Here is an 18,377-nt window from a genome sequence, read left to right on the forward strand (position 1 = left end):
CTCTCTGCGCTGTCCTGGGACTAGATGGTGAGCGGCTTGAGGGCAGGACCGGCCCTTTATTTCTGTCCCCGGCATCTGGCCTGGCCCAGTGCTTTGCATGTAACAAATGTTTGCTGGGATGGAATGAAATATTTCAACCCTACCTATGATGTCCCTACCATGTAGGTTCCAGGGACAGAGAGCTCAGTTCTTCCTGAGGAAGCCAAGCCTTTTTTTTTTTTTTTGAAGCTGACTCTATGGCAGGAAGCCCTCTGGCTCCGCCCCCAGGGTCCCACGGAACAAGGTCCCCTCCACCTGTTATACTGAGCCCGTCATCCCAGTCTGACCAGAACTTTGTGGATCCTGGTTCTGCTGTTTCCAAGTTCGGACTCCCTCTGGGCCTCAGATAATCCACAGGTCTGGCTGGTGTGCCTCCCAGACCCCCACGCCCGCAGGACAGGGCAGAACGGACGACAGCTCTGCTGGCCTCGGGGACCCCCCACGTTCTAGGCCCCCTGTGCCATCCTGGGCACCTAGCCACCGTGAGGGGTCTCCCGATGCCTCTGGACGGACGGGACCACGGGGATGAGGGACTGCTGGCTCCAGTGCCACCTCCCCAGCTGCTGACTCTTCCTGCACATTGTACCCCAGGAAAATGCCGCACCCGAGCCTCCATCTCCCAGGCCTTGGGCACCTGCAGGTTGTTCTGGAAAGTTCCCTCTTTCATGCTGCGGGGTCGTCACGACTCCCAGAAGCAGCTCCCTTCCCGCAGTTGAGGTCAGGGAGCTGCAAGGGAGCTGGGACCCCCTTGTAGTAGAGCGAAAAGGCTGGATCTTCCCGTTTGAGACACGCTGGTGGGGGAGGGTCAGAGCAGGGGACCAGCCTGAGCACTGAGCTGAGCCTTTAAGCCCCAGGACAGCTGGGAGGCAGGTCTAGTCCTTCCACTGCAGGGAGAGAAGTGGAGATCTAGCTGCGGGGGCGGGGGGACTTCCCTGGTGGCGCAGTGTGTAAGACTCCGCGCTCCCAGTGCAGGGGGGCCCAGGTTCGATCCCCGGTCAGGGAACTAGATCCGACATGCCGCAACTAAGAGTTCACATGCCACAACTAAGGTGCCCGTGCGCTGCAACTAAGGAGGGGGCGGGCCACAGCTAAGGAGCCCGCCTGCTGCAACTAAGACCCGGTGCAACCAAATAAATAAATAAATATTAAAAAGAAAAAAATCTAGTGGGGGAGGCAGTGAAGGAGGATGTCAAACCCTTACATCCGGCAGGCCAAGCCCCCCCCCCCCCACCAGTACAGGACCCTGTGTCTATGCAGTGGAGGCTGGGCCAGGAGGACATGGGACTGAAGCGTCATCCCAGGGGGCCTCCTTCAGAGGGCTCAACTGGGACAGGAGACAGGCAAGGACTCTCAGCGCGAGGGTCAAAACGGGCAAAGCACGGGACTTTTTGGGCACAGGGTGGAGGGGCTGAGACCAGAACCTTGCTCTGGGGCCAGATCACTCCAGACGTCAGAGTTCACGCATGGGCCTCACATGATGGGCAACGGAAACACACACTTTTAGGCAGGAAAGTGACGGTCAGGTTGTATTTAGAGAGACAGCTCTGGCAGGATGCAGGACGTGATGGGATCCCAGACCAAGGCTGACAGTGCCCGCCTTGAGGTGAATTCTATGCTCATCTCTGGGGGACAGTTAATAAGATTTGGTTAAGTGGGGAAAGCCCCCAGGACTTCCAGCTCGGTTGACAGGAGAGATGGTGATGCTTTAAAACCATGACGAGGAGGATGGAGGGAAGGCGGGTGGGAAGTGGGGTGACGGCGGTTTGGGCCGGGATGATGGTTAAATGCCCAAGGAGCTGGCTTTAGTTAAGACCGACGGCTCAGGAGAGAGACCTGGGCTTGAGACGCAGATCTGGGAGTGGCAGGTGTGCAAGCAACAGTGAAACCACAAGAATAAATACGGCAGGTCTGGAGAAGGAGCGTTGGGAAGACGGAAGGGATTTGAGGAAATCGCCACATTATTTCATGAAATAAACCCGTGTCCTCTGAGGTTGGCAAGACCCCCGTGAGATACACTTCACACCAACTAGGGCGGCTATGATTAAAAAAAAAATAAAAACGTCAGATAATAGCTGGTGTCAGCGAGGATGTGGAGAAACTGGAGCTTTCATACACTGCTGGCGGGAATGTAAGATGGTGCAGCCGCCCTGGAGAAGCCTGGCGGTTCCTGAAACAGCCGAACACAGTTACCCTGTGACCCAGCAGTTCCACCCCTAGGTCGTATGTATACCCAAGGTAAATGAAGACGTGTCCACACGAAAACTTACACACGCGTGTTCACCGCATTATTCATAACGGGAAAATGCGGAAACAACCCGAATGTCCATCAGCCGCTGTGGTGTAGCCATAAGAATTAATATTATTCAGCCATAAAACTAATGAAGTGCCACGCTCCAACGGGGATGAACCTTGAAAGCATGATAGGTAGAAGGAGCAGAGCCCAGAGGCCCCGTGCTGTACGGTTCCACGTACGTGAGATGCCAGCCCAGGCGGACCCATAGAGACAGAAGGCAGACGAACGGTTGTCAGCGTCTGGGGGGGGCGGGGGCGGGGACCTGGGGAGGAGCTGCTCGTGGGTGTGGGGCGTATTTTGCGGCTGATGGAAACATCCTGGAATTAGATAGTAGAACTGGTGGCACAGCTTTGTGAATTACTAAAAACACCGATGAACTGCCCACGTTAAAACGATGAAGTGTATGGTATGTGAATTATATCTCAACGAAAAATGGGAAGATAATTAAAAGAGACCTTGCTCTTTATTACACAATGATGGGAGGTTATACTGAACAAAATCCTATTGTACATACCGTGTTTATCTTCTCTTGCTTTAATTTCTAAAGGATGAAGATTCAATAAAGAACTGAAACTATAAAACGAACCTATGTGCCTGGGACCGTCGATGGAACACCGTATTAGACCAGCCCCACCCAATGGAAACATCATGGGAGTTATACCAGCAATTTTAAATGTTCTACTAGCCACATTAATACAAAGGAAAAAGAAACAAGTGAAATGAATTTTAATAATGTGTTTGTTGAAATTTCAGTGCCCTCGAATTAGAAGGGGCTGAGTCACTAACCCTGCAGATTGAACGTATAAGCACTGACTGAACTTGACCTTGAACCCATCACATCCTTCTGTTCCCAGCGTCCCAAGAATATGCTCACGTGTGCACACACCCAACGCCACGTCAGACTTCCCTCTGTGAAGACACACGGGACACACGCAGGAAAGGGACACACGCAGGAAAGGTTGATGACATGATTTCCTAATAAATCCTGTGGTTTTTTTTTTTTTTTTTTTTGCGGTACGCGGGCCTCTCACTGTTGTGGCCTCTCCCGTTGTGGAGCACAGGCTCTGGACGCGCAGGCTCAGCGGCCATGGCTCACGGGCCCAGCCGCTCCGCAGCACGTGGGATCTTCCCAGACCGGGGCACGAACCCGCGTCCCCTGCATCGGCAGGCGGACTCTCAACCACTGCGCCACCAGGGAAGCCCAAATCCTGTGTTTTTTTAAATAAAAAATACATGTTTGGAGCCCATCTGAAAATCATTTCTACATGTGATCAATGTAAAATTACTAGTGAGCTACTTTATTCTTCCCGATAGGTCTGGGGAGTCTGCGTGACTCACGCTTGGCTACCAGTGGCCACACCTCCAGCTCGTCAGCCCCATGTGGAGGGGTCCCCGTGCCGGATCCCGAGTGACTGCACTTCCCGTGTGGGCCGTTTGCTTCCCTCTGTTTATTCCCATTTGTGATGAGCAATAAAAGCCCTAAATAATAAGGGCTCCTGTGATCCACAAAGACCCTTAGTGACCCAGCGTCCCGGGAGGGGGTGAGTGGAGAGACCACGGCCTCCTCCGCAGCGGCTGCAGGACCTGGGGTGGAGGGGGTGCGGGGTGGCGATTCTGGGGCCGCAGGCTGGGTGAGCGAGCCCTGGGTCTGCATCAGGGCTCCTGGGACCACCGAGGGCAGGGTGGGCCGGGCCAGCTCCCGCCCCAGAGCGCAGAGGGCTTCCGGGCGTAGCACCTGCCCCAGGCGGGTGCACGGCAGGCGTCCGCCACTCAAGGGGGTGCTCAGAAAGGAGGCTGAGAGACAGACTCTTTTTCTGTGAATATGAAGTCAGAAGGAGGCGTTCGAGAGCGTCCCTGGTCACCAGCTGGGTGACCTCCTCAGCCCCAGCTCCTTTGTCTGTCAAGCAGGTTAAAGCCTGTCTATCCCATCTACATTGCAAGGCTGAAGGGAGGGGAAATCAGATGGCGCCTGCGGGGACCCACAAGCCCGGACATGCCGGCAAGCGTGAGGTTCCCCTTTGGAGCCTGGACAGCTGGGGCTCGTGGGCGGATGTCCCAGGACGGCAGCTGAGCGCTCACCTGGGTCAGCTGAGCCGAGACACCCTTCCTCTGCTTTTCTTGGGGAGGGAACCGGTACCACGAGAACTTGGTACCTTGGGGCGCCTTTGGGGCAGGGCCTGGGAAGCAGGAGGATGGACCAGTGCCCTCCCCTCCTTGACGTCCTGCCCACACCTGAAATTTCCCAGGCTGGAGACTTGATTCTCTTTGTCAATAGGAACAACTCTTTCCTCCCAAGTCCGAGGAAAGCCGGGCACACCAGTTCTGCGACGGCGCACGCAGGTGACTGGTCCTGGGGGGGGCGGAGGGCTGCCCTGCTTGGCAGATGTGCCCACATCAGGAACTTGAGCCTCAAGAAGGAGCACGGGTGGCCTCGCGTGTCCCTGTCCCGGGATTAACCATCAGGGAGTCTTTTCTCCCCTTTCCTAGTCGGTCTCGCCCCTCTGGCCACGAGCCTCAGCCTGGAAGTGTGTCAGTGGCTCTGTTTATCATGGGGTTTGGCTTAGTTTCTCTGGGGACAGGCGCCAAAGGCCAGGGGAAGGAGCCTGCGTCTGGGGATCCACTTGGGGACTCGGAAAGTATATTTATTGGAAACCATGTAAGTGTCCAAATATAGGCAAATGGCTTAACCCAGCCATACGATGGACCATAACACCCTCTGAAAACCATGTCCAGGAAGAATTTTTAGTGACGTGGGAAAATGACTACTGTAATACGATAAGCAAATAGTAACAACAAGCAGGAATCAGAACGTGTGTGAATATGTGTGTCTGTGCGTAACGGTATCTCAGCTACAAAAGGAAAAGTGTGTACACACGCCTGCACTCAGGACATGTGACCGTGGCTGACACCTTTAGCTAATAAGACAAAGAATTATTGGCTCTTTTCTCTTTTTCCCCTATGTTTTGCTATTGTCTATAATGAGCCTTATGACATTACAATGATAAATTATTGTTTGAAGGAACAGCACCTCCGTGCTCTGTGTACCACTGTCTCCTCCTGCCTTTAAGGCAAGGATTACAGGGACGGAGAGTAAAACAGAAAGTCTCTCTGACCCCCGACCTGAAGGAACCCTGACCGTTGCGACACTGGCGTCTTCAGCATCTGGGTCATCAGTAGACACTTTCCTGGTGATTTAGAAATACATTCTTTCTAAATAATGCACAGGGATAGGCACGCGGAAGACTCTGCCGTTGGAGTAGGGGAGGTGACCCATCCGGGGGACACTTGGTACGAGGAAAATGGCTTGAAGTCAGCCCGTGTCAAAGGAGATTCCAGGAGATGCCCTAAGGCGTCCACTGTATGTACTGAGTTCCTTTCTCCTCTGTATTTAGAATGGGACCAGCTGTTTAGCATCTTTGGGAGAACTGAGGAAACAGTCACTCAGTTTTCTGCAGGGCTTGGTTCCCTGCAGAGCCCTGGTGAGAAAAGCTGACCGTTTATCCACAAGGACCTGCTCCCGGCTCTGCTCCGGCCTCACAATCCTGGCTTCAGGAGGGCCGGTGTGCATCTACCTGGGTCAGGACTGGTCCACCCACGACCTTCCCGGTTATCACACCCCCACGTTCAGACCCCCAGCCTCCCCACAGGTGGGCCTGCGACACTGTGACCGGGGCTTTGCTCCCGCTCCAAGGGGAGACCTGCGTGGAGCCAGTTCTCTGCAGGAGCCACGTCACCTTCTCTGGATCTAGAGGCAAAGCTGCAAACTTCTCCAGACATTTTAGGGGAGAAACCAGACCCAGCTGGCTGGGTCTGGAGCTAATCATTAATATGCTCTTTAGGGTGTATCAGGGGGCCCCGAGACACAGGCGAACTTGACTGGTCAGGCTAAAAATGTCAGCCTGTGATCTCAGGTCCCTGGAGAGCCATTTAAGAGAGGATCCAGAGAAGGAAGAAAAATGGAACAAGTTAAAAATGAGTCCTTGAGTCTCGTTCTGTGCGGAACACACTGAGGGGGAAATACGGCAGTGACCTCTCCCAGCGCTGGGGCCGTAGGGTGCAAACTTGTGGACCGATTTCAGTGGCTGTTTACAGAAACTGGAAAAAACGAATCACTGCCAAATCTCTCTCCATTTGGGGATCTGGACACAAAATCATATTTTCCAGTAGCCTCCGAAGAGCATGGCTGAATAAGTAACTTCCGCAGGTCCAGTCAAGCAGGACGAGAATGGTATTTGCGAACTATTCATCCTCTGTTCATTCAACGTTCAGATGTGTTCCGAGCCGGGCCCTGCACTCACTGCTGGGGAGCGGGGCTGGGTGAGGGTCAGGCCTCGCCCTCTAGACGTGCGGGGAAACGCGGGCACAGGCGATGCGGGAACACCGCGCTCCACGTGTGCGGGAAAGTCACGGCTGTCACCGGAGCCGAGCCTCCAGGGGGGAGGATTATCCGGGCTGGCAGGTCAGCACAGGCACAGAGGAAGGAGAGGAAGCCCCTTTGTGGGCCACCGTCAGGCGTAGACGTGGCAAAGGGTGAAAGTCAAGGGGATGAGCGTTAGTAGCCGGGAGTCAGGGAGGTGCTGGCTTGCCCAGGGCACCCTGGGCCGCCAAGGAGTGTGGGTTGGTGGTGGAAGCCGTGTGGAGCAAGGGGGTCTCGCGCAGGACAGTGTTGGGGTCGAGATTGCATTCAATGATAAGACGCTGGCAGCTCGGGGAGGATGGATTCCACGGGCAGAGGAGGGGGTGGGCGGCGAGGTCATGACGGGCGATATGAGCGACTGGGGAGGTGGACCGGAGGGGAGGACAGCGCACCAGGGTTCTGTCGCCAAGAGAAGCCGGGACACAGGCAGGGGGGCTAGGTGGCCCCCCTGCTCACCAAACTACAGAGGAGGAGGAGAGGTGGGCCCGGGCTGGGGCGATGGTTCATTTATTTTTGGACTAGTTGAACTTGAGACACTCGAGGAGCACAAGAGGCAAGTGAATGTTCTAGACTCAGAATGGAGATCTAGGCCAGAGGGAGTGGGCGGGCACAGGGGCTGCGGCCAGAGCCCTGGCCACGGCGGTGTCTGGACACCAGGGGAAGATGGGGAGGGAGCAGCCGTGGAGGGAAGGAAACCAGCACGTTGGTCAGGATGCCAAGGGACTGAGGTGGCGTAGGATGGCACAGAGGAGGCACGCGGGACGAGGACTAAAAAGCCAGCCCCCAAGGCTGTCGGTGCAGGGGCCAGGGAGCTGCAGTGAGATGGTGACTGTGGGGCTGCTTCCTGCAGTTTTGTTGTGAAGGAGGAGAGATGGGGCCGGAGAGAGAGCAGGGAGGCAGGCTGAGGAGAGACGGGCAGAGACAGACATGGACAGACAGACATAGACACAGAGAGACAGAGAGACACAGCGGGAGGGACAGAGACAGAGAGACACAGAGGAAGGGACACAGACACAGACAGACAGACACAGAGAGACAGAGAGACACAGAGGGTGGGACAGAGACAGAGACAGAGAGACACAGAGGAAGGGACACAGACAGACAGACAGACAGACACAGAGAGAGGGACAGAGACAGACAGAGACAGAGAGAGAGACACACACAGAGGGAGGGACAGAGACAGAGAGACAGAGACAGAGGGAAACAGAGGGAGGGACAGAGACACAGAGAGACAGAGAGACACAGAGGGAGGGACAGAGACAGAGATGGACAGACAGACAGAGAGACACAGAGAGAGGGACAGAGACAGAGACAGACAGAGAGACAGAGAGAGAGACACACACACAGAGAGACAGAGACAGACAGAGAGAGACAGAGACAGAGAGAGACTGACTGAGAGAAAACCGGTGTTTAAGGGAGCAAAGGTTGCAGAGGACACAGGAGAGAACAGGATCCGAACAGTGCCTGGTCTGGAGGAGGGCCGTCTTTTCCGTGCTGAGATGGGAGGGAAGGGGGAAGATTACATACATGGACGCCTACACGTTCTCAGGTAGCAGAAGAGGAATTTGAAGGTATTCCCACCCGAAGCCTTCAAGGTTCTCAGTGAAACCTGGCGCCAGGTCATCTGCTGGCCTGGTGAGGAGAGAGCTGGGACAAGAGCGTTCTGGCTTCTGGAAGAAGAGGGGAACATGCGGAGGTTTTCCAGGCAGCCTGAGGCCTGGCCGCGGCACCGACGACGTACCCGCCATGTCATTCTCTCCAGGTCTGGGGAGCAGCTGTGGGGCGGGGCACATATGCCAGGGGGTTAGTCTCCTGCCGTCCCGGTGACGAAGATGGGGGCCGAAGCATGAGAACCGAGGGCAATGCTGAGAATGACGGAGTAAGATAGAAGCTAAAGGGGAAAATAAGCAAAGCCAAAAAGCCTCCGAACACTGATGAGAAGTCTGTCCACGCTGGGGCCAAGGATGGAAGGGGCCACCGTTTCTGGGAAAGTTATAGTCTGGGGGTGGAGAGACCTGACCCGGGCCTCACTGCGGCATCCAGGTCTGAACAGAGCGACGGGTGGGCGTGTGGGAGGGCAGGATGTGTCCCAGGACGTGAAGGCAGGCGGCTGCCCTCAAGGATGGGCCCCAGGAGAAATGACGACGGTGGCTATCACTTACTTAAATGCCTGCTGTTTGCAAATTGCTATGTTAGACATTCTGCAAACTTGTGTGCCCCAGCCTCATAGAGACTCCAAATTAGATAGGATCACCTCTATTCACGGGCAAAGAAATGGGAACTTCATTATGTGTTTTCTGTGTGGCAGCAACTCCGCTCACAGGCACATCCCCAACAGAAATGAAATCGTAAGTGCACCCAAAAATGTACAAAAGTGTTCCTAACAGCATGGTTTGTAATATCCCCCAAACTGGAAACAACCCATATGTCTACTAACAGTGAAACGATAAACAAATTATGGCATATTTATACAAGGGTTTACTACATAGCGGTGAAAGTAAAAATAAACAACAACAAACAAAGCTACGGACAACATGGATGAATCTCACAAACGTAAAGACGCGTGACAGGACACACACTGTGTGACTCTAAATATATGATTTTAAAGGGGCAAGCTAAGCCTGGGGTTAGAAGCCAGGGTTGGGTTCCCGTGGGGACGGACGGGAGGGGCGATGGGGAGGACGCCTGGGGCGGTGCCGTCAACGTACTAGCTCTTGTTCACTTTGTGGGAATTTGGGAAAGTCTGTATTTGTGTTTTGTACACTTTTCTGCGTGTGTTTTATATTTCAATAAAGACGTGTGCTAGAGAAAGCATCCACTCTTGTCAATGAGACACGGGTAAGACACGGAAGAATAAGATGAAAGAAAGTAAACCCGGCGAACGTTCAGAGCTCATCTGAGGCTGCACGGCTGCTGCACCCTCTGGTCGGGAAAGGAACCCCGGGGCCCCTGCTTGGCCTGCAGCCCAGGGCTCATCCCACCGCCAGCCAGGCCGAGAGGCCCAGAGCCCCCCACCTCCCACTGGGCACGACGGCCTTGGGGACAGAGGATCAGTGCCCCGGAGTGACAGTCTACTGGGTCTTGGAACAGCTCTGGCAGCTGCTGAAGCTGATGTTCAAGGCCGGGTTTCACGTCTGGGGCGTCTCATGTGTCCCTACCTCACCAGGAAGCACTGAGCCTTTCTCTTGGGACCTGAGGCATAACCTCTGACCTCTGACCCCAGCCTCCCAGCTTCTCCCCTTCAATCCACCCCCGCTTGGCGGGGTGTGTCTTCCCAGAGCAGCCCGGGTACCTGGCCCCATGTGAGAGGCCAAGCTCCCCTCCCCCTCCCCCGACTCGCCTTCCTGATGCATCGTGCCCCCCTCCGCGCCCCCCCCCCCCCAGTATGGGAGGTGAGGCCCCACCGTAGTGCGTCCCGCCATCAAGGTCTCCCTCTCTACTGACCCTCCCCAGTAGCACCGAACACGCTGTCATAGCCCATCTTTTAAAACTCCTCCCGTGATCCATGTTTACCTCCAGCTGCTCCCCACTAGAACAAAATGCAGAAAAAACAGAGAGCCGTGTCTGCGTGCTCCATCTGCCGGCCCCGCCATCCTCCTCGAGTCTTAACCTTCCAGAATCTCTCAGCAGGAACAGACGTGGCGCCCCCACCCCCCAGCCATGAGCCCCTTTCACCTGCTTCTAAGAAACGGCTCCGAGCCTCCACCCTCCTCCCCAGCCTCCTTCAGGGCTCCTCCCCCTTCTCCAGCGCCTGAAGCGTGGGAGGGACGGAGACTGGTCCTCGGCCCTGGCTTTTCGCCCACACTCGCTCCCCAAGTGCCTCTTCCAGGCTCAGGGTTTTCAGCATCACCTCCACACTTCGGGCTCCCAAAAGGGCTCTCGCCGCTGAGCTCCAGACTCGCACCTGCGACCCAGCGCTCCCCGTGGGGCTGCTAAGCTCCGCAAGCATTCTGCATCTGCTCGAATCCCCTGCTCACGTCAGTGAGCGGCGCCAGATAGACCCACAGCTCAGGCAGGACGGGTCACCTCACTCCTCTCTTTCCCCCGAAACGTCAGCCAGGCCTGGCTGTGCTGCTGTGAAGTATCTCCTGAATCTGACCACTTCTCAATCCTGTCCTCCTGCCCTCTGTGCGTCCCACCGCTGGCACAGCAATGGGTCCTTGCATTTGATTTTATTTCTCATGGAAAGGCATTTTATTTTAAATATAGTAGTGTGTACATTTCCTTTTGAAAACGGAGATCAGACCACATCTCTCCCCTGCTCAAAACCCTCCAATGCCATCCCACCCTGCTTGGAATAAAACTCCAAGCTCCCACTGCTGCCCTGTAAGGCCCCGCATCACCTGAACCCGCCCCGTATAACCTGAACCCGCCCCGTATAACCTGAACCCACCCTGCATCACCTGAACCCCGCCCCGCATCACCTGAACCCCGCCCCGTATAACCTGAACCCGCCCCGTATCACCTGAACCCGCCCCCATATCACCTGAACCCCGCTCCGTATCACCTGAACCCGCCCCGCCTCACCTGAACCCACCCTGCTTCACCTGAACCCAGCCTACTCCTGGCCTCATCCCCCCTCGACTGCTCCAGTTACAGGGCCTGGCTCGCCCTCTGACAGGCTACACCTGCTAGCACCACAGGCCTTGTGTTTGCTGTTCCTTCCAGACCGTCCCGTGGCCGATCCCTCAGTGCATCTCAGACCTGCTCCCACGTCGCCTCTGGGCAGTGTTTTCCCTGACCCCTGGTAGGAATCGCCCCCCACCAAGACCATTGGTTATATACTCTTTCCTGAAACTAGGTTATTCTTCTTTGTAACAAACAGATGTTACATGTGACGTGTGTATATGGTCTCTGTGAGTATTATCTGTCTCACCCACTAGAATGTGAGCTCAGGGCCAAGAGCCTCTCTGTCTTACTACTGTCTCCTAGCGTTTAGAAACTGCCTGTCGGGAACTCACGAAATAGCTGGAGAATCAATGATTTAGTGGAATCCGCCTCCCTACTTAGAAACACAAACATGATCCGTGAACCCTGCCTAAAAAGAGTGAAGGCGGGACAGGGCTCAAGGCCCCACCTCCAGGCCCCCAGCCCCCAGCCTGCCAAGTGCCTTCTCTCCTTTGGCCGCGCTGCATGGCAGGGCATGCAGGATCCTAGTTCCCCGGCCAAGGATTGAACCTGTGCCCCGAGCAGTAGAAGCTCGGAGTCTTAACTACCGGACCTTCAGGGTCAGGGAAATCTCCCTGCCACAGGCCTTCCGTGCCCTTGCCTAAACCTCACAACTGCCCTATGGTGGGCTTTACTTCCATCTCGTGGATGGGCATCTTGGGCTCCGAAAGGCAAAGGGACGGGGTCTGAATCCAGGTCCAGCTGCCTCTGGAGACCCTGTTCTGACCTCCAGACTCGCTACCTTCTGCGCCAGGGATGTTCTACTTTTCAGGTCAGGACGGGGTCCCGCTGGCACTGATGCGACAGCCTGAAGGGGCTGTGGACCCTCCTGGGGGAGGCAAGAGGCGGGTGGGAGGGAGAGGGCGTGGGGCAGGAGGCCATTCTATTCCTAGCAGTTTGTAAACAGCCTCGGGATGACCAGCTGGTCTTCTCTGCCGGGGACCCCGGAGACCAGGAGGGTTCACAGGCCCGAAACCTCCCCCATCTCCCTTCCCCCAGCAGCGTCCAGCCCTGTGCCTCAGCCCTTGAGCCTGGGGGTAAAATAATTAGGCAGAGGCTAGAAGAAACCAGGCCACGGGATGGGGGTGGGGCAGGAAGTAATTAAACTCCCCCTGCCTCCCTCTTTACTGAACTCTCCGCCACTCTCCCCGCATCCATCCAGTCCTCACTCCCACCCGCAGTAGTTTTTAACCTCATGAGAGATTAAGAAGATCTGGCGAATACCCACGCATGAAGTCTGCAGGATTCAGGGAGAGGAGGGCAAGGTCCCTGTGCCACTTTCAGCACCTGGTCCAATTCAACCTCACAGTAACCCTCCAAGGTCACCTGACAGGTAGCGTGGTCGACTCAGGAAGCCACGTTAATGAGGCCTTTGGTCCAGATGGTCCTCAGCACCGTGAGTGTGCTTCCTTCCTGAGAGGACTCGCTGAGTTCTCTAGCTCGTAAGGGACAGGAGCTGGGTCACACCTGGACACCTCCGGCGGGGCTCCCCCCACCCGCGTGTCCTGGGCCAGCAAACTGTGGGGGGACAGACCCCGAATTCAGAGCCGTCTTCCTTCTCCCGTTATGCCAGGAGAGGTCTGGTAAACAAGCTCAGGCTGGTCTGGAAAGGCTATTCCTGTTTATCCGACTTGGCAGGCATCGAATATCAACTACCCCCCCACCCCAGATGTCTGACACAGATGCTCCAGTCTCTTGGGTGGAGGGAGAGGCTGATGGGAGCAGATGGTGGGTGCGGGCTCTGGCCCCACCCTTGCCCCTTCCTGCCTCAGCCTGGGGACCCCGCCCCCAGCCTACCTGATCTGGTAGCAACCTCCCCTTGGTCGGTGGGATGCTCATCCCAGCCCCGCCCACCTGCATCCCCCAGCACTGCTGCACTTTCTGCGTGTTTGGGTCTCCAGGGTCCTGCCTCCCTGCCCGCCCGCCCCATCCAGCCAAGTTGCGTCCCTGCTGCCTCGCTGAGGAGACGGCAAGCGCCCAGGGGCAGCCCACTGAACATTCTATGCATCCAGAAGAACCTATATAATACGTGATTAAGAACAGCAACTAAGACAAACACACGTGGATCCCACCACCTAGTTTAAGAAGTGCGCTTGGGCTTCCCTGGTGGCGCAGTGGTTGAGAGTCCGCCTGCCGATGCAGGGGACACGGGTTCGTGCCCCGGTCCGGGAAGATCCCACATGCCGCGGAGCGGCTGGGCCCGTGAGCCATGGCCGCTGGGCCTGCGCGTCCGGAGCCTGTGCTCCGCAACGGGAGAGGCCACAACAGTGAGAGGCCCGTGTACCGCAAAAAAAAAAAAGAAGTGTGCTTTTTCACACTCCGGATGGACAGAGGCAGCTTTCAGATCCAGGGTGGGATTCTGAGCTGGCCGGGCCATCGCCGGTGCCCGCTGGTGTCTCCCCATCACCTCTCCTGCCCACTCCGCCCGGCCTCCGGGGCTATTCTGGTTGTGTACCCATTGGGGTTAATCTCCTTAAGCAAGGAGCCATGCCGCCCAGTGCACACGGCAAAGGGCAATGGGACCTGCTGGTACTTCTGGGCTCTTCCGCTTTCCCGTCGCTGCGGGGAGACCGCAGATGCTGGGCCGGGAGCTGAGGCTGCGGGGGCAGGGGCCACAGGGAGCTCAGAGGCTTTTTGGGCCCAGCAGCTACTGGCTTGTGGAGGTTCTCGAGTTTTCCCCGAGGGAGAACCCAGAAGGGCGTCCTCCACCCCGGCTGAGCTGCCCTTGCTGCTGCCTGGGCACAGGTGCTAATCCCAGCCCCCGGCAGGCCAGGGAGGAGGATGGAGAGGCAGGCGGGAGGCCTTCTTTCCCACTTGGGAAGGAAAGAGAACACACGGCTGACCCGCTGGGATCCGGTTCCTGAAACCTGAGCCACGACGACGGTTTCACTGAACCCTTGGCTACACACCTGCCAGGGCCATCTTCCACCTGGGCGGGAGGACCGGGATGGCACACACTGGCCGAGGGCTCTGCCTCTTTACGGGGAGGGAGGGGAGCCAGGGGTCAGCTCTGTCGAGCCCACCCTGACCCCTGCTCACCAGGCCGAGCTAGCACGTGTTCCCCAGAACCACACCAGCTGCACAAGAAAGCAGACTCGGCAACAATGTGACGGGAGGGCAGGATGGGTCGGGACGGGGTTGGCACAAGCGGCGTTGGAGGCCTCAGATCAGGCAAGGTGCCTGACACTGCCAGGGGCAGGGAAAGTCAGGGAAGACTCCCTAGAGGAAGTGGTACCTGAGACCCAAGGACAGATAGGAGCTGACCTGGAGGAAGCAGGGGGTGGGGAAGAAGCAGAGCGAGGTCCCTTCCACAGCGAGACCCCCCCAGTCTGCATATGAACCTTGGGGACCCTGCCCCAGGAAGAGCCAGAGTTTAGCACCCACACTGGGCCCGCCTTCCACTCTTGTCTCTACGTATTAAATACAAAACCCACACTGGGCCCGCCTTCCACTCTTGGTCTCTATGTATTAAATACAAAACCCACACTGGGCCCGCCTTCCACTCTTGGTCTCTATGTATTAAATACAAAACCCACACTGGGCCCGCCTTCCACTCTTGGTCTCTATGTATTAAATACAAAACCCACACTGGGCCCGCCTTCCACTCTTGGTCTCTATGTATTAAATACAAAACCCACACTGGGCCCGCCTTCCACTCTTGGTCTCTATGTATTAAATACAAAACCCACACTGGGCCCCCCTTCCACTCTTGTCTCTATGTATTAAATACAAACAAACAGCATTTTACTATGGAAGATCTGAAACATAGACACAGAAGTAGAGAGATGAGTATAATAGCACAGTGTGGACTCACCGCCAGCTTCAACACGTCAGCAACTGTCTACCAGCGGACGGTCTCACGTCATCTATACCCTGCCCACCCTCCCCGGCCTCAGTACTTTAAAGCAAATTCCCTAATCCTAGCAGGTTTTTTCCCATAAGTGTTTTAGTGTCCGCATCTAAAAGATAAGGATCCTTTAACAAGTACGCCCATGGGCTTCCCTGGTGGCGCAGTGGTTAAGAATCCGCTTGCCAATACAGGGGACACGGGTTCAAGCCCTGGTCCGGGAAGAGCCCACATGCTGTGCAGCAACTAAGCCCTCGAGCCACAACTACTGAGCCCACGTGCCGCAACTACTGAAGCCTGCACGCCTAGAGCCTGTGTTCCGCAACAAAAGAAGCCACAACAATGAGAAGCCCCAGGATCGCAACGAACAGTAGCCCCCACTCGCCGCAACTAGAGAAAGCCCGCGCGCAGCAACGAAGACCCAACGCAGCCAAAATAAATAAATTAATTAAATAAATACAAAAAAAGACAAAAGTGCGCCCATCGAGTCAGGTGACGCCGGCTCCCTACTCTGCTTAGAGGCGGCTCTGGCACCGCCCTCCCAGCCCCATGGCTCCTGGGCTTCTTGACCCAGAGAGCCAACACGCTGGAGCTGCAGTTTTGCCTCCGAACCAGCCCGATGGAGTCGATGAAGTCGATGAAGCGGATGCCCCAGCCTCACTGCGGGGATGAGGCGACCAAGGCAGGTCACAGTGCGGGACTCTGGTCCTCACACCACGTGTTTCAAAGCAGAGTTCGTACCAGGCTCGAGTTTTGCTAAGGGTGCTGACGAAGCCGCGTCCCCGGGTTTGTGCCCCCTCCCCAGGTGACACAGGTGACTCTGCCCACGGCCCGGGAGCCACCGAGCTGCATGGGCCCCCGGCCTGGGGGAGGAAGCGGTGTGGGGTGTGGAGGACCGACAGGCTCTCTCCAAGGGAAAAGGCCTAGGGGTGCCTTCCCCACAGGCGTCATGTGTCCCCTGACTCGAGCTCTGCCTGAGAGACAAGTGTCCACCTGGTGCTAACCGGCCGGCCGGGAAGGAGGCCCGTGAGGGTGAGCCCCTCACACGCTCTGCGGCCTGAACGCCTTGCTTTGAGATCGGGAGTGTTTCCTGCTTGCATTTCACCTCCGGGGACCTTCGCAGCTGCGGGCTCAGAGCCTGGGGACTGGGTGCCAGGGGTCCAGTGGGGCGTTGACAGAGGTGCCAGCCCCCGGGGAGTGTCTTGCTTCCTTCCGTGTGTCCCAACAGCAAGTCCCCGCATCCTCTCATTTCCCATCGAGGTGGTAGTATCTACCCAGCGTGTCAGAGCTGCACCTGGACCTTGCCCACAGGATAATAAACGATAACTGACCTAAAACGCTACCGTGATGTTAGCTCCCAGTGCACAGCTTAGTGACTTGATATTTCTGTGTGTCACGAAACGACCCCTACCCTACCAGGGTTCTGGCAAAGCTTTAAACACAGGCCGGGTGGCAGGGGCAGGCCGGGCGCCAGCCCCCCACTTGCCCCAGCCTGCCCCTCTGCTGTTGCTTCCCAACCTCGAGGGGCCACGCGTGCCCACCGGCGGGCGCTGCGGCTAGTGTCCCCGCCGGACGCCTCGCAGGAGTTTCAGGTGATGGCGCACAGGGAGGTGGCCGGCGAGGTCCAGGCAGGGGGGTGGGGAGGCGGCACACAGCAGAGCAGTCTCCCCAGCAGACACTCCTGACCTGGAGGAAGGGTGTCTGCGGAGTCGTCCTCCGGCCGAGGCCAGGCTCCTTTGTCCCGAGAAAACCCACAGATGAGCGCACGGCAGAAACCCGGGAAAACCCAGAAAGCCGCTTTGCTTAAGCCCATCCTAGAAGTGCGCAGACGCTTCCCCAGCGGTCACCCCTGCCCCTCCTCTGTCCCCTCCTGGTGGCAAAACACCTGGTGGCTGGGAAAGAGCTTCATCCCCCAGCCAAGGGGCCTTACCCCCAAAAGGGGGGCTGCTCCCTCAAGAGGCTCCTCCAGAAAGGGCAGACCCCACCTCCCCTGGGAATGAGACGGACAGAAGCTGTGGGTGAAGGTGCAGACCTTGGCCTGTCTCCACTGCCCTGGGAAGCCCATCTGACCAGCTGCCTCACACAGTCCACATGCCACGAGATGCCCAGAGGCCTTGAAAGCGAGCTGTTCTCCACAAGGACTGGACTGCAAGCCCAGTCTCCCTTCCTGCCAGGAGGGTGGGATGAATGGGAAGGAAAAAAGCCAGGTGTGGGCATCCGGGTGGAGTCAACCCGACAGTGACCACCCCAAGGGCGTCCCCTCCAGCTCCCAAGTCGCTAGCAGCCCCGCGTGATACGTGGGTGCAGGTCCCCCCAACACATCTGACCTCTGCTTCATGAGACAGCAAATAGGGGTAAGGGGCTCACACGGCCAGTTCAGAAGATGACAATCGGTGCTGAAACATTAAATCCTTTGCCAGCGAGAACTCTTCTAAGGAAAGAGCAACCTCATCGCGGCGTCGGGGTCTCCCCCCTCCCCCTCCCCCTCCCTCCCCCTCCCCCTCCCTCCCCCTCCCCCTCCCTCCCCCTCCCCCTCTTCTCCCTTCCCCCTCCCCCGCCCCCCGCCCCACTCACATCCATGGACCTCTCCCTCTGGATAAGTTTCTTGGTCTCCTTTTCACAGAAGTTGAGCATGGCTTCCCGGTTGTACACGCCCGTGGACGACTTCTCCGTCTGGTTCCTCTGGCGCAGCCCCACGGGGACGCTCCCATCTGGGTCCACCACGTCCAGCTCCTTCTCCAGCTCCGCCATCTCCTCAGGAGACAGGGTGGACAGCAGGCTGTCGATGTCGGGGTCCTCGCTCACCTGCCGGCGATACTTGGCTACCTTGGACATCTTGGCAAAGTGGGCTGCTGCTCTCGTGAGGGCTGCGGGGAGGTCCTGGTGGGCCGGGACGGGGTGCGAGCCGATCTGGACAGAGCAGACCCCCAGCTGGTCGAGGACCTCGGCTCCCCTGCCCTGCCTGCTGCAGGTGCCCAAGTGTGAACGGGGGGCAGCAGCCTCCCCAGTCCCAGGGCTAGTGGACCCGGGCTGGTCCAGCCAGCAGCCAATAAGGCCCCATGACGGCCCGGCCCTGAAAGGAAAGGCCAATCCCCGGGCGGGGGCGGGCCTGC

At 57.2% G+C, this 18,377-nt stretch overlaps 1 protein-coding gene across 1 annotated transcript in view; it reads right to left on the minus strand.

Annotated features, from left to right (window-relative positions):
- Positions 1-18,161, minus strand: part of LMOD1 (leiomodin 1) — a 32,584-nt gene extending 14,423 nt beyond the window's left edge. Inside the window, exon 1 of the mRNA XM_065887904.1 lies at positions 17,839-18,161. Coding sequence (XP_065743976.1) covers positions 17,839-18,099 — 261 coding nt within the window. The 5' untranslated portion in view covers positions 18,100-18,161. The remainder of the gene's footprint in view (positions 1-17,838) is intronic.
- Positions 18,162-18,377: the final 216 nt, after the last annotated feature.

The sequence above is a fragment of the Phocoena phocoena genome, chromosome 1 (genome assembly GCF_963924675.1).
Source record: "Phocoena phocoena chromosome 1, mPhoPho1.1, whole genome shotgun sequence".
In the NCBI taxonomy this organism is placed as follows: domain Eukaryota; kingdom Metazoa; phylum Chordata; class Mammalia; order Artiodactyla; family Phocoenidae; genus Phocoena; species Phocoena phocoena.